Genomic DNA, 17,064 nt, shown 5'->3' on the forward strand with positions numbered 1-17,064 from the left:
TATAGTTTCAGATCTTGCTTAAGTTATTAGGGTATATATGGTATATACAACTTAACCACCATTCTCTCTATCAAAAAACTTTTAATTTGAAAACATGTCTGACCTCTGTTCTAGAAAAGGGATTGTGGACCTCTATCCTCATTTATAAGCAAAGGAACCAACACTTCTAATAGTGACATAAATCACCTAAGGAAAAGCAGCTAATATGAGGCAGGGATAGGATTCTGTCCAAGGTCTGTGACACTCAGAGACCTGAGTTACTGTATCACCAAATCATGATGCAGTCTAACACGGCCTTTGTTTTCTCCATTGCACTCGATAGATTCTTGCTAGGCAATAGAACAAACCAGAGTGGGTAAAGAACTGATGTAAAAAATTACATTTTGCTTTAAAATAGTTTACTGACTTCAAAAGGTTATTGTTTGACTTTATCTGATCATTTTAGGCTGGGCATGGTGGCTCGCGCCTGTAATGCCAGGACTTTGGGAGGACCAGGTGGGTGGATCACTTGAGGTCAGGAGTTCAAGACCAGCCTGGCCAACATGGTGAAATCCCTTTTCTACTAAAACAGAAATTAGCCAGGCGTGAGGGCATGCACCTGTAATCCCAGCTACTTGGGAGGCTGAGGTGGGAGAATCGCTTGAACCTGGCAGGTGAAGGTTGTAGTAAGCCAGAGATTGTGCCACTGCACTTCAGCCTGGACAACAGAGTGAGACTCCATCTAAAAAAAAAAAAAAAAAAGGGATCATTTTAGTATAGTTTAGTATAGCTTTGGAATGCTGGAGACTAACCCTTTCATCTGGAGAACTTCTCAAAATAGTTACATTAGGAAGGACAAAGGGTAAATGAAGATTTAGCTTGGTGCTGCTAAAAAGTTGTCAGAATATGATACATTATTTTGTAAAGAAGCATATATCATAGTTATTGTAAAAATCCTGTTTTATATTGTGATTGGAAAATACATGCTTTTTATATAGTTTCTAAATAATTTTGATAATTTTGACTTTATAGTCTTCTGGGTTTCTTGCAGCTCTTATGTCTGTGACCAAAAGATTCAGATCCCATATTGTTTAAGCCAGTCTGGAAAAAAAATCATGGTCTTTAACTTGTTGTCAGAGAGAGCTTAAGAATACATATTTTATATAAATAAATACTTCTTTTTTGCCTAGACATGTTTAAAGAGTATAGTGAAGCCAGGTGCCATGACTCATGCCTGTAATCCCTTCAATTCAGGAGGCTGAGGCAGGGGGATTACTTGAAGCCAGGAGTTCAAGACCAATCTGGGCAACATAGTAAGACCCTGTCTCTTAGAAAAAGTGTAATGAGACTTGGAATCTTCTGGACGCAGACTTCCGATCTGAAAGTGACCTTTCAGGACAACCCCCTTCAGTCTACCTTGCCCATCTCTCTCTTCCTTCAAAAAAGAGAAATCAGGAGGTCTGTAGAAGTTCATAGTTTAATAAAGGAGTCTTTTTTGTAAGTTCCTGATTACTTGGCTTATAGAGCTTCAGTAGTCCAGATAAGAAACAAGAGGTGGTCAATGTGGTACTTTGTTCTGTAGGTGGTATATATTAAGATCAAAATTTATCAAATAAACTTTGGTGTGGTGTTCAGAGTCTTTCAAGTTTCACTTGTATTAAAACACCTTTTATGTATTTATAGGAAATATGTATTGCAAAACACAATGAAAAAATCCAACAGCGCACTCGGATTGAAGATGAATATAGAACCCATCACACAGTACAACTAGTAAGTTTGGACTCGAAGTTTTCGAACAAAACTTTATTTTTTACATGTTTTAGAATGGATAAAATCTGTAGAGAACCATACAAAACTTATAACTGAAAATTAACATAGTTCACTTTATATAATGAGCAGTTTTTAGGCACATTTGATTGGAGAGGACAGAGTTCCTATATCCTCAACCGACACTCGACACTCGTAGCCTCTCCTGCCTTCAACATCTCATATACTCCTGTCCCCACACTTGATAGCCTTTCCACTGTCGACATACCCCAGAGTGGCCTATTTGTTAAAATCAGTGAAACACTGACACTCCCCAAAGTCTGTTGATTACATTAGGGTTCTTAGTCTTTTGTGTTCTATTGATTTTAACAGTCTATAATGACATGGATCTGCTATTATAGTTTCATATGGAATAATTTCACTTCCCCCAAAATATCTTTATCCACTACTTATCCGTCCCTCTTCCCAAGCCCCTGGCAAACACTGATCTTATAGTCTTCATAGTTTTGTCTTTCCAATGTGTAGTTGGAATGATACAGTATGTAAGCTATTTGGTTGGCTTCTTTAACTTAGTAATGTAGATTTAAGGTTGCTCCATGTCTTCATGGCTTGATAGCTCTTTTTAGCATCATATAATGTTCCATTGTATGGATGGCCCACAGTTTGTTTATCCATGCGCCTGTTAAAGGACATTGTGGTTGCTTCTAAGGTTTGATAGCAATGAATAAAGCTGCTGTAAACATCCATGCAGGGCCTTTTGTGCATGTAAATTTCAGCTAATTTGGGTAAGTAACAAGGGGCATGAGTGCTGGAGAGAGAGTATGGTAAGGTTGTATTTGGTTTTGTGAGAAACTGCAGAACTGTCTTCCATAGTGGCCATTCTATTTTGAGCTCCTACCAGCAATGAATGAGAGTTAAGGTTTTTCCACATCCTCTAGCATTTTGCTGTTGCCCCATTTTTGATTTTTAGCCATTCTGTCAGGGGTATAGTGGTATTTGTGTGTGTGTGTGTCAGGGGTATAGTGGGGTGTGTGTGTGTGTCTGTCTGTCTGTCTGTCTGTCTACAGGCATGGACTACTGTGCCTGGCTTTCATTGTTGTTTTAATTTGCAAATCTCTAATGCATGTTGTGTATATATGTACACACATAGACAGAAAGAGCGCATCTGTTCAAATGCTTACCTCTCTCCTTATATCTCTAGTAAGCTGTCTGTTCAGATCTTTGCTCTTTTTTTTCTTTTCTTTTTTTGAGATGGATTCTCTTTCTGTCACCAAGGCTGGAGTGCAGTGGCACAATGTTGGCTCACTGCAACCTCCACCTCCCGGGTTCAAGCAGTTCTCCTGAAGAGCCTCCCTAGTAGCTGGGACTACAGATGTGCATCACTACGCCCAGCTAATTTTTGTATTTTTAGCAAAGATGGGGTTTGACCATGTTGGCCAGGCTGGTCCTGACCTCAAGTAATCTGCCTTCCTTGGCCTCTCAAAGTGCTGGGATTATAGGCCTGAGCCACCATGCCCAGCCTTTTTGCCCATTTTTAAATTGGATTTTTGTTTTCTTATTGTTGAGCTTTAGGAGTTTTTCATATATTTTGGCTTACAGTCCTTTATCAGATGTGTCCCCTTTTTTTGGCAAACATTTTCTCAGAATATGTGGCTTGTTTTCTCATTCTTTTGACAATGTCTGTTGAAGAACAGAAGTGTTTACTTTTAAGAAAGTCCGATTTACCAGTACCTTCTTTCATGGTTCATGCCTTCGGTGTTATATCTAAAAAGTCATTGCCAGTCCCAAAATCAGCTAGATCTGAGCCTATGTTATCTTCTAGAAGTTTTTATAGTTTCGTGTTTTATATTTAAGTCTGTGATCCATTTTGAGTTAATTTTTGTGAAAGGGTATAAGGTTTGTGTCTAGATTTCTTTATCTTTTTCTTTTTTTTTTTTTTTTNTTGGCATATGGACTTCCTGTTATTCCGGCACCATTTCTTTAAAAGACTATCCTTTCTCCATTGAATTGTCTTTGTTCCTTTGTCAAAGATCAAATGATTCTGTCTCTTCAGTCTATTTTTGGGTGTCCTATTTTGTTTCATTGATCTAGGTCTTTTGCCTCTCCGTATAAGCTTTAGAATCAGCCATCAGTAGCCACAAAAAAATTGCTGGGATTTTGATTGGGACAGTTGAATTTATAAGTCAGGTAGTGATGACCTAATATTTTTATTTTATTTTATTTTAAAATACTTCTTTTGGTTTTTTTGCTTTTTTTGTTTTTATTTTTTATTATATTATCTCCACAGCCTTCTCCTACACCTAACATCTTAACAATATTGAATCTTCCTATCCACAAAGAATACTTTTCATCTATTTAATTCTTTGATTTCTTTCATTAGTGTTTTATAATTTTCCTCATAAAGATATATACCTTTTGTAAGATTGATACCTAAGATAGCTAAGTATTTCTTCTTCTTTGTGGGGGTGGTGGTAATATACTCCCACAAAGAGAACTCCAGTTGTTCATTGCTGGTGTATTATAAAACAATTGACTTTTATAAATTAAGCTTTTTATTTTATAATCTAGATTTTTTTTGTCAGTTTTCTTTCAGATTTTCTATATTTGCCTGCAAAGACAGTTATATTTCTTCCTTCCCAATCTGCATAGCTTTTATTTCTCTTTCTTACTGCATTAGCTAGGACTTCATTATAATGTTGAAAAGGAGTGGTAAGGGGGACATCTTTGTCTTGTTCCTGATCTTAGCAAGAAAGCTCTAGTTTCTCACCAGTAAGTGTGATATTACCTGTAGGTTTTGGGATAGATGTTCTTTATCAAGTAGAGGAAGTCCCTGCTCTTTTCCAGGTTTGCTGAGAATATTAGTTCACTTCGTATAAAATTACATTAGAAACTTTCTTCTACTCTCAGTATTGCTATGCCTCATCCCAACTACAATATATTATCCTGATAGTCATCTGTACAGACCTGACTTAAATTAGTTAACACCAGTAATTTCTACTTAAATATCAGAAATGCCAACATGACCATATCTCTGTATTTGATTATTTTAAAAATTTTCTTTCTTTAGCATCATACTAAAGGCCAAAGGGCTTAAATTTGTCTGCATTACTCCGTAAGCTCATTCTGGCACATTCTTAGCTAACGCCACCCCTTACTCTTCATTTTAAAAACATAAAATTAGCCAAACTACCCAGAAACTGTAAGATTACCTTTCTCCTAGAACCTAGAAATAGCAAATTAATTAATGTACTTTTATTTTTCATTACTATTTCTGTGGGTCAGAAACTGCTTTGTAAGATCAGTCAGGAGCCAACATGACAGTGAGGTGAGTAAGGTGCTTCCTGCTATCACCATTTGTACTTGCATTATCAATTTGGTTATGAAGGTTCCACACTTCCAATTTTTTTTTTTTTTTTTTTCCATATTGTTTAGACTATTTTGGGTCTCTTAAAATGTCATATGTTTTTTTGGATTTTTTTTTTTATTTTTGAAAAACATAAGATTTTGGTGGAGGGGAATAACTAATTAGCTTTTAGAATGAATGTGCGTGTCAGATCTTTTTCCCAGATCTATTTTTGGGGCAACAGGGGTAAAAATTAGTAAATCAGTTCTTTTTGTTTTCCTTGTTTTTGAGATGGAGTGTCACTCTGTTGCCCAGGCTGAAATGAAGTGGCTTCATCTCTGCTCACTATAACCCCTGCCTCCCAGGTTCAAGCCATTCTCCTTCCTCAGCCTCCTGTGTAGCTGGGACTACAGGCACATGCCGCCACACATGGCTGATTTTTGTATTTTTAGTAGATGAAGTTTCACCATGTTGGCCAGGCTGGTGTTGAACTCCTGCCCTCAAGTTATCCATCCGCCTTGCCCTCCCAAAGTGCTGAGATTACAAGTGTGAGCCACCATGCCCATCCAATAAATTGATTCTTGAGGGCATCCCAAAGATAAATGTCATTTGCCTTAGAATTTTGCCCAATAACTTTGGTTGGAATATATAATTGTCAGTGAATGAATCCGTTAAATAACTAGTCATCTTTAACACATACAAGTAAAACATAGTGAAAGTTAGCTTAGATCAAAATAGATAATTGTTTTTCAAATTACAGATTCTGACCAGGCATGGTGGCTCATGCCTATAATTCCAGCGCTTTGGGAAGCCAAGGCAGGCGATTCACAAGGTCTGGAGATGGAGACCATCCTGGATAACACAGTTAAACTCTGTTGCTACTAAAAATACAAAAAATTAGCAGGGCGTCATGGCACACACCTTTAGTCCCAGCTACTCGGGAGGCTGAGGCAGGAGAATCACTTGAACCCACAAGGTGGAGATCAAATAAGTGAGCCAAGATTGCACCACCGCACCCCAGCCTGGGCAACAGAGCAAGACTCCATCAATCAATCAGTCAGTCAGTCAATCAGCATTCTTAAATATTCTTAGGTGTTAACCTTATTGCAACAGTTTCCCATGGGATATGAGACTAAGGAAGTTTATTTTAATATATGACAGTAAACTCTCTAAAACAAAAATGTGAGGATTACTTATTACTAATACTATTTTAAATTGTTATTAGCTCAGAGACAAATGGAATATGAGAAGTCAGTTTTCCCCTTTAAAAAATGTACTCTTGTTTATTATAGGCACACTTATAACGCTAGGCTTTCACTTCAATAAAACATACATACATGCGTGGCAATTCCTCAAGGATCTAGAAGTAGAAATTCCATTCGACCCAGCAATCCCATTACTGGGTATATACCCAAAGGAGTATAAATCGTTTTATATTATAAAGACACATGCGCACGTATGTTTGTGTGGCACTGTTTACAATAGCAAAGACCTGGCACCAACCCAGATGCCCATTAGTGATAGACTGGAAAAGAAAATGAGGCACATCTACACCATGGAGTACTATGCAGCCATAAAAAACAACAAGTTTGTGTCCTTTGTAGAGACTTGGATGAATCTGGAAACCATCATTCTCAGCAAACTGACACAAGAACAGAAAATCAAACACCACATGTTTTCACTTATAGGCAAGTGATGAACAATGAGAACACTTGGGCACAGGGAAAGGAACAACACTCACAGGGCTAGATTGGGGGCAGCGGGGGTGGAGGGTGGAGGGGAGGGGAGGGGAGAGATAACACAGGAGAAATGCCTGATATAGGCGACGGTGGGGGGTGGTGGGTGGGGGTGAGGGGAATGGAGACAGCAAACCACCATGGCATGTATGTACCTATGTAACAATCCTGCAGGATGCAGGATGTGCACATGTACCCCAGAGCCCAAAGTACAATAAGATAATACTAATAAAAAGATTTCTTAAAACAAGAAAACATACATGGTGGCTCACGCCTATAATCCTAGCCTTTGGGAGGCCAAGACAAGAGGATCACTTGAGCCCAGGAGTTCGAGACCAGGCTGACCCTGTCTCTATAAAAAAATTTTAAAAATGGCGTGGTGGCGTATGCTTGTCTCAGCTATAAGCATATGCAACATACAGGGAGGGTAATGCCTCTCTTTGGGCACATGCTAACTTATTTCAGGTTCTTAGAGCCCTTTTGAATTGTGTTCCTGTATGGTGTGCCTTTGCATCTTTATGTATATTACTAAACTGCATTTTATTCAGAATAATTAGCCTACCACACATCTCCTCCCCTGCCCCACCTCCCTTTTTTTGGTAGAGATAGTCTCACTGTGTTGCTCAGGCTGGTCTTGAACTCCTGGCCTCAAGCAGTCCTCCTGCCTCAGCCTCCCAAAGTGCTGGGATTACAGGCATGAGCCTGTAACTACACTTGGCTTTATTTTTCAGTTTCATATTGTCTCCCTGCCACCCTTACCTTCGTGCTCATACTTTCTTCTTAGGGTTTATGATATAATCATCCAACTCAAATGCAGCGTTCTTTATGGAAAATCTGGTGGGGAAGAGGTGAGAAATGATAGAAGAATAGACTAGGGGGTTGGATTTGAAAAGCACAGGAGAACAATGGAAGAGTGGTTAATTTCCATTTGAAATTATGTGGTCCTCTGGGAGGTAGCTGTAGTTTTTTAAAACAAAGCCAGAAAATAAACAACCCATTTACCTATGTAAAAAGCCTTTTCATTTATTTAACTAAAATTAATTTTACCAAATGAGATTTTATTATACAGCTTTTAGATGATTCAACTCTATGGGAAAAACTAAAAATTTGTTTAGATAACTGCCAACTATAAGGTGTGATATTAAACCAGATGATTCACGGATAATACTTCCTTGAAGTATATTTTTCTAACTGCTGGTTATATTGTTTGAATAATATACAGTATCTAAATTACTGACCAAGTGGTTGCTTGTTTTTTTTTTTTTTGTTTGTTTGTTTTTTGTTTTGTTTTTTTTGTTTTTTTTGAGACAGAGTCTCAGCCTGGAGTACAGTGGCACGATCTTAGCTAACTAACTGCAACCTCTGCCTCCCAGGTTCAAGTGATTCTTCTGCCTCAGCCTCCCAGATAGCTAGGATTAGAGGTGTGCGCCACCATGGCTGACCAATTTTTGTATTTTGGGTAGAGACAGGGTTTCACCATGTTGGCCTGGCTGGTCTCGAACTCCTAACCTGAGGTGATCCAGCCACCTCGGCTTTCCAGAGTGCTAGGATTACAGGTGTGAATCACTGTGCCTGGCTGGTTGCTGATTTTATTTTTATAGTCATCTACATTTAAGTTTTTACACCAGAAGTATTTTACACTAAAATTGTGTATTAAAAACATTTCATGTTTCATGCTATAAAAATTTTTGTTCAGTGAATCTTCCCCTTGGGTCTATATTGGGATAACTTCTTATCTTTTTTCCTATTAAATGATAAAAATTGAGACACAACGTAACAGAATTATTATTAATTTTTTACCAGAAGAGAGAAAAATTACGTGATGAAGAAGAAAGAAAAAGTGCCTGGGTTAGCCAAGAGAGACAGAGAACACTGGATAGACTTCGAACATTTAAACAGGTATTAAAAGTAATGGTCCATTTATTGTTTTACATTGTTTTTAAAACAGAGCTACATATACACCCGTAGGATTTCTTTGTGTGAGGAAAAACTTGGTTTTCCCTTATTTATAAACTATTATAACCATGGCAGTCCTTTTAAAAATTGTTTTGATGGCATGGCTCCCTTTCTTCTGGTTGTTTTCTGAATTAGTATTCTTGTGACCTTTGACCCACAGCTTCAGTTATGTAAGAGAAATGATCAGGGCTTCTGGGAAACCTAGATGCCTCTTGAGTTTAAAAAATTAGTTAAATCACAACTGACTATCCAGCTCAAGCATCATCTTGTTATTTATTCCACATACATCAACCTGTGGTGGTAATACATAATGACCATTGGCAGAATTAAAAGGGGGAACAGCACATTTTAGAAATGCTTCAGCATTTCTCTTGCCAGGGTAGCCCATGATTGCACACCGATACCCCAGTTTTCAAACATCTCCTCAGAACTATGCTGAAGCATCCCAGTTCTCATTTTTAAAGTACTTTGGAGCCTTACTTCAGTTGTGCATCCTGAAGGATCACCATATAAGTGTAGGCTTTTGAACAAGTGTTACAGCGGAAAAAAGAGGTGGGGCAGGGGATAAGCCTTGTTATGAACTAAATGTGGCTCACGCCTGTAATCCTAGCACTTTAGGAGTCTGAGACAGGTAGATTGCTTGAACTGAGGATTTCAAGACCAGCCTGGGCAACATGGTGAAACCCCATCTCTACACAGATTAGCCTGGCATGGTGGTACATGACTGTGGTTCCAGCTATTTAGGTGGCTGAAGTGAGAGGATCACCTGAGCCAGGGAGGTTGAGGCTGCAGTGAACTGTGATTGCACCACTGCACTCTAGCCTGGGCAGCAGAGTGAGACCCTGTCTCAAAAAAAAAAAAAAAAAAAAAAACATGTAAAATTATAAAATGAGAGTCCTACCAGTAAGTACTTAAAAAAATGTAATTCTTCTTCATTCTGTTATAAAATGGATTATTAGTTGTTTTAGGTTTTTAAAAATGCCAAGTAACCTGCTAAAGAATGTTTTAATTTTCTCATTCGTGTGCATTTGAAAACATAGGAGACTAGCTTCTTTTTACATACCAGTAGCATTTATACATTTGACTTGACATCATTTATATTTTGTATTTTACATGCTATTTGTTTCATACATTTAGTAGTTTTAGTCACTAAAAATCTTATCATAATTTTGAATATTTTACTTAATCGTGGATTTGATAAGCAAACAATAAATTCATAATTGTTTGAAAGTTATTAGGTACTTTTGGATTTTCTGTATAACTTTAAGGGTAAAATAACCAATGAGTTAACATGACATCTTTTTTTCTGAGATAGAGTCTCGCTCTGTCACCCAGGCTTGAGCGCAGTGGTGTGATCTCCGCTCACTGCAACCTCTGCCTCCTGGGTTCAAGTGATTCTCCTGCCTCAGCTTCCCGAGTAGCTGGGACTACAGTTATGTCCCAGCATACTCAGCTATTTTTTGTATTTTTAGGAGAGATGGGGTTTGCCATGTTGGCCAGGCTGGTCTTGAACTCCTGACCTCAGGTGATCCACCTGCCTCGGCCTCCCAAATTGCTGGGATTACAGGTGTGAGCCACCATGCCTGGCCACAAAACATCTTTTATTTGAAAGAGAAAATAAATAGGCATGTGCTCATAAATTGTTTTAATAACATTTAACCAGTTCCAATAACTTCTGATATTTTAGAGGTATCCTGGGCAAGTCATACTTAAATCAACCAGATTACGACTAGCTCATGCAAGAAGAAGAGGTGCAGCAAGTCCTGTTCCCCGAGAGGATCAGTGTGACTCTCTACCAAGTGTGCTACAGGTAGAAGAGAAAACTGAAGAGGTAGGAGAAGGAAGAGTCAAGAGTGGGCCGTCACAAACAACAGAACCCCAGAGCCTTGTACAACTTGAAGATACTTCATTAACACAACTTGAAAGCACTTCATTACCTCTCAGTGGTGTTACCTCTGAACTGCCTCCCCCTGTATCTCTTCCACTTTTGAATAACAACCTTGAACCATGTTCTGTAACCATAAGCCCACTCCCACCCCCTCTTCCTCCAACACCACCACCTCCTCCGCCTCCTCCCCCTCCCCCTCCACCACCACCTCTGCCTGTTGCTAAGGACAATGACCCAGAGACACTGGAGACAGATCTGCCTAGAAAGGAGGGGAATGAGAAGAGGATCCCAAAGTCAGCCAGTGCCCCCTCAGCACACCTCTTTGATAGCAGCCAGCTGGTCAGTGCACGGAAGAAGCTCAGAAAGACTGCTGAAGGTTTGCAGAGGAGGAGAGGTATGTCAAGATATTTTCATGGTCCATCTGTTGTATGACATCAGGCATAGCCAAAAAAACTATATATATTTTTTGACATTTCAAAGCTTAAACCATTTTATTTTTGAATATTATTTTGATAGTAAACAGGTTTTCAAAATCACACTAGAGGAGAATTCTTAGCAACCCACATCTACAAATGCGTGAAATACACAGAAATGTATACCTTCTTGAGCTGTTAGGCATGTTTTAAAAACAGATATTCTAAAGTTATACATACATGTTTGGTAATGTATAATAGATAAGGCTTCTTTTGTGTTAGGGGAAAAAAATCTGATTTTAAACCTGTTTTTTTTTTTTTTTTAAAGTACTCATATCAGAAAGGGTAAGCACTCATATCAGAAAGGGTAAGCTATCTGGTCAGGACTGTCACCAAAGGGATGACATTGGCAGGATTATGTAACATTTGTTCATACATTTGTTGAGGACTTTTGTATATTTGTATAAAGAAGCAAAGAAGAATAAGGAATAATCTGTTCAACTTACGTTGCACAGATAGATGTGCCTCAGGTTACTTTTTTGTTGTTGTTATAAGATACTCAAGCACAAATAAAATTATTTCTAAAAAGAACAGAGAATAATCCTTGCCTTTGCCTTTAAGGAATTTGAATTTTGCACGGCCAGAACATTATATAATTGTTACGTATTACTTGCATATTATGTATTAATCTGAAGGACTATTCTATAAAACATTTCTTGATGTAATCTGAGTAGGATTTCACATGTAAAACAACCAAATGAAAAAAACACAGCCTCCATAATGAACAAAAAATGTAATTTTTAAAAATAAAAGGTGTAACCTAATCACTCTGAATTTGGGTGGAGCAACTGCAATTTGGAAATCCTTTGGGAATCTCACCCATAATACTCCTAAGACCACCTCCCAGTTCCTAATCTGGTCACTTCTCTCATGTAGGAAATGATACGAATACCAATAGTACCCACCATGGATTGGGTCTTGGGATTTTCTTTTGTTTTTTTTTTGAGATGGAGTTTCGCTCTTGTTACCCAGGCTGGAGTGCAATGGCGCGATCTCGGCTCACCGCAACCTCCGCCTCATGGGTTCAGGCAATTCTCCTGCCTCAGCCTCCTGAGTAGCTGGGATTACAGGCACGTGCCACCATGCCCAGCTAATTTTTTGTATTTTTAGTAGAGACGGGATTTCACCATGTTGACCAGGATGGTCTCGATCTCTTGACCTCGTGATCCACCCGCCTCGGCCTCCCAAAGTGCTGGGATTACAGGTGTGAGCCAGTGTGCCCAGCCCGGGTCTTGGGATTTTCTTAAAAGAATGATGATTAGGATGGATCCCTTGTCTTCTGGTCGCCTTCTGCACACATTTCGTGATCCACTTTGCAGATGTTACTTCAGTGTCCTGTGCTTTAACAGTCACAAACAGTAGAGCTTCTATAGTTTTGTTCTAATTAACTGCAATCCAAACAGTGATGCTGTTCTGTTTCATTTTCCAAAGTGAGCTCACCCATGGATGAGGTGCTAGCCTCCTTGAAGCGTGGTAGTTTTCATCTGAAAAAGGTTGAACAGCGAACTCTGCCTCCTTTTCCTGATGAAGATGATAGTAATAATATCTTGGCACAGATAAGGAAAGGGGTAAAACTGAAGAAGGTGCAGAAGGATGTTTTGAGAGAATCCTTCACACTTCTACCTGACACAGACCCTCTAACACGGAGCATCCATGAAGTTCTTAGAAGAATTAAAGAAGCATCCCCAGAGTCAGAGGACGAAGAGGAGGCTTTGCCTTGCACAGACTGGGAGAACTAACAAGTAAATGGCCTTATTGTCTTTAGTAGCATTCAGTAATACAGCTTTTATTTTGGATGATGAGGTTTGGAGTATTTTTTATTGAGTCTGAGGCATATTGTTTGTTTCACAGTCGAATCTTAGAATGGATCATATTTGCGAATTTCAGGTTTTAATTCTGTAGTTTCTAGAAACTTAAGATAACTTTTTAATGGTGATTGCTATGTGAATATTTTTTTAAATGTCCTTCTTATTAAAAATTTCTGGCATACGGCTATAATTGCAAGTAAAGTGACAGTCTCATTCTTACCCTAAAAAACAGAAAAGGGCCCGGTGCGGTGGCTCACACCTGTAGTCCTAGCACTTTGGGAGGCTGAGGCAGGTGGATCACTTGAGGTCAGGAGCTCAAGAGTAGCCTGGCCAACATGGTGAAACCTCATCTCTACTTAAAATACAAAAATTAGCCGGGCATGATGGCAGGCGTCTGTAATCCCAGCTACTTGGCAGGCTGAGGTAAGATAATCTCTTGAAGCTGGGAGGCGGAGGTTGCAGTTGCGCCACTGCCGTGTGCAACAGAGTGAGACTTAGTCTGAAAAGAAAAGAAAAGAAAAAAGGCTTTTCAGGAGCAGTGGTTTAGTGTTTGCTACTGTAGTCCCATTTACTCAGAGGTTGAGGCATGAGGATCTCTTGAGCCCAGGAGTTCAAGTCCCAGCTTGGCAATATAGCGATACCCCTGTCTGTAAAAATAAGTCAATAATTTTTATTTTTATTTTTTTAAGAAAAGATTTTTCTAACAAAGTATTTCAGTAACAAACTGTTAGGCACACTGAATTTTGATACCATGTTAGCTGACCTCAGAGGAGTTTTCTAAGATCAATCTTGAAAAATCGTTGCATTGTCTGATTATTTAACTTTCTAAACCCTTAAAAAAACCTACTTATACCTGTCAGTTACTATATTATCTAGATAAATTTGCAGGTATCATTAATATATAAAAATCATATACATGCCTAGTGAATACTCTTGTACATATTAAGATTCTCTCTGGTTAAACATGTGGCATTTTCCTAATAGAGAGCTGTAGTCGACTACATTTAATAAGCTAATTATAGGGTAATATGGCACAAATTATACCAAATATAATCAGTAACGTGCTATAAATAGTATGCAAAATTTATAATGATGGTAAAGGAAATGTAATTTGTATAAAATTATATATAGAGTATGCAAACATATTCTATTAATTATTATTCTTTCTTGATGGAATATGTATCTCCGGGCTTCAAACATTCACCAAAGTAGGGAAGACTTGAGTCCTAGAAGGACTAAGTAAAGGAATAATTAATTTATGTGTTAGCCAGTAGATTCTTTTTGTTGAATTTCTTTTTTTTTTTTTCTTCTTCTTCTTTTTTTTTTACTTTAGAGACAGAGTCTCCCTCTGTGGCTCAGGCTGGCATACAGTGGCACGTTTATGGCTCACTGCAGCCTCAGCCTACTGGGCTCAGGCATCCCAAGTAGCTGGAACTCCAGATGCATGCCACCATGCCAGGCTAATTTTTTTATTTTTTGTAGAGATGGGGTCTCCCTATGGTTGCCCCAATTAGGACAGTAATTCCTAAAACATGTTTGATCATAAGAATTTGGGAGCTTATTAAAAATGCACATTCTATCCTTGACTTAAGAATTCTGAGTAGAACAACAAATTTAAAAAGGAAAAAAAGATTTTCTTTTATTTTTCCATTTTAAGACTGGTTCTCACTCTGTCACCCACTGCTGGAGTGCAGTGACTTGATCTCAGCTCACTGCAAGCTCCACCTCTTGGGCTCAAGGGATTCTTGTGCCTCAGCCTCCTGAATAGCTGGGATTACAGGCACCTGCCACAATGCCCAGCTTATTTATTTATTTATTTATTTATTTGTATTTTTTGTAGAGACAGGGTTTCTTTTTTTTTCTTTTCTTTTTTTTTTTTTTCAATTTTAAAATTTTTGTTTTTATTTTTTTATTATACTTTAAGTTCTGGGGTACATGTGCCAGTTTGTTACATAGGTATACATGTGCCATGGTGGTTTGCTGTACCCATGAACCTGTCATTTACATTAGGTTTTTCTCCTAATGCTATCCCTCCCCTAGTCCCCCACCCCTCAACAGGCCCTGGTGTGTAATACTCCCTAGAGACAGGGTTTCACTGTGTTGGCCAGGCTGGTCTTGACTCCTGACCTCAAATAATCTGCCCACCTTAGCCTCCCAGAGTGCTAGGATTACAGGCATGAGCCACCGCGCCTGGCCCCGCAAAAAAAAGAATTCTCAGTGGATCTAATGTATATGCAGGTACACATCTAGATTTTGAAGACTTAATACAAAAATGTAATGTATGTCAGTTTTTAAACAATTGATTACATATTGAAAGATACTATTATATTAGATAAAATATTACTGAAAGCAGTTTCACCTGTTCCTTTGGGTATGTATTCATTAGGTAAAATATTCCTCTAGTACCACGCCAGTCTACCCCTCCCCATCAGCATCTTCATCAATCAATAACTTAAACAAAAATGTAATATTAATTACATTTACCATGATTCAGCCAACATTCAGTAGTAGCATTGTCCTGCCTTTTTTCCTATTATGTATATAGTTACATATAACAGTCACTTTGACTTACTGTTTTTGGATACCAGAGTAACTTCAAGTTATTTTTGCTTGTACATGTGTCCACTATGCCTTGTAAAGGAATATATATATATATACCACAGTGGGTATTCATAGGTTGTCTCCCACTTTACAGTTCTTGCTACATGTGTTGTCTCCTTCTGCTGTAGCTTCTCAGGAAGCTGCTTAAGCTGGTACCTAAAGCTGCCATCTTTGCACTAATTCCACAGCTGGACCTTCACTTGTGTGTTTAGCTATTTCATTACAGATGGTCCACAGTGGCCCATTCACAGCACACCAGCAGCTTCTCAAGTCAGCCCATCCTTGTCTGTCTCCTCCCATCCCACCATATCCTGCCTAACCCTAGACATTGCTTCAGCATTTTGTATACTCACGTGGCTGGGATGTTACTCATAGCTTCTGGCTACTAATTTAGCTTTATTATCAGATGATAAGAATATGGTGCATGGTGTATACCACTTTGAAAATTGCTTAAAACTTTTTTTGGGGTGTGGAGACTGTTAATGGTTGGAATATGTGGTACAATGTTGAGAGAGAAACAGTGAAACACTCAGAAAACGTATGAGCTTGGAAATCTGCAGTCACCGTTACTAAATTACCCCAGAAGCAAACCATATACTAATACAGACTGATTAAGCAGTGATGAAGCAGCTGTGTATCTCCACTACTTTGTGATAGTGGAGACTACAGTGCTGTGAACTTTTAGATAATTGTCTACAAATTACTAAAAAGGTTTTACTGCAATTTGTATTTTCCATTAATTTATTAGATTTCTTCTTTCTTTTTTGAGACAGTTTCATTCTTGTTCTTGTTGCCCAAGCTGGAGTGCAGTGGCATGATCTCAGCTCGCTCCTCTGCTTCTCAATTCAAGCAATTCTCCTGCCTCAGCCTCCCGAGTAGCTGGGATTACAGTCACATGCCACCACTCCCAGCTAATTTTTCTATTTTTGTAGAGACTGGGTTTTACCATGTTAGCCAGACGGGTCTCGAAGTCCTGATCTCAGGTGATCCACATGTCTCTGCCTCCCTAAGTGCTGGGACTACAGGTGTGAGCCACTGTGCCTGTCCAGATTTCTTGATTGTAGATTTTGTCATTAATGTAATTATATACTTTTAAGAGCTAATTTCTTCAATCTTCATGAAGTAGATAATGAAGGTCCACTGTTCTGCCCTTTTCATTCCCCTCTGAAACTCTTCCTAACTTCCCAGAGATAGCATAGTCGTGTTCAAGGAAATTTCTTAAAATATGTATAATTACATAGAGATTTAAAATAAGTTTTAGGCTGGGCATGGTGGCTCAGTCCTGTAAGTCTGTAGCACTTTGGGAGGCTGGTATGGGTGGATCATTTGAGCCGAGGAGTTCAAGACTAGACTAGGCAACATGACAAAACCCATCTCCACCAAAAATACAAAAAGTAGTATTTTTGTTTTGGCTCACACCTGTAGTTCCAGCTACTTGGGGAGCTGAAGCAGGTGGAAACCTTTCTTAATGTAAGTTTCTGATTTGTTTCCCGTGAGAGTTGTTCTTTTTTTT

General features: G+C 38.6%; 1 protein-coding gene across 1 annotated transcript in view; it reads left to right on the plus strand.

The window, feature by feature from the left end:
- The window catches only part of JMY (junction mediating and regulatory protein, p53 cofactor), a 100,110-nt gene that overhangs the window by 76,254 nt on the left and 6,792 nt on the right, over positions 1–17,064 (plus strand). Inside the window, exons 7-10 of the mRNA XM_017527719.2 lie at positions 1,663–1,749; positions 8,629–8,724; positions 10,469–11,063; positions 12,574–12,884. Of these exons, the coding sequence (XP_017383208.1) occupies positions 1,663–1,749; positions 8,629–8,724; positions 10,469–11,063; positions 12,574–12,881 (1,086 nt within the window). The 3' untranslated portion in view covers positions 12,882–12,884. The remainder of the gene's footprint in view (positions 1–1,662; positions 1,750–8,628; positions 8,725–10,468; positions 11,064–12,573; positions 12,885–17,064) is intronic.

The sequence above is a fragment of the Cebus imitator genome, unplaced genomic scaffold (genome assembly GCF_001604975.1).
Source record: "Cebus imitator isolate Cc_AM_T3 unplaced genomic scaffold, Cebus_imitator-1.0 Scaffold50, whole genome shotgun sequence".
Lineage (NCBI taxonomy): Eukaryota > Metazoa > Chordata > Mammalia > Primates > Cebidae > Cebus > Cebus imitator.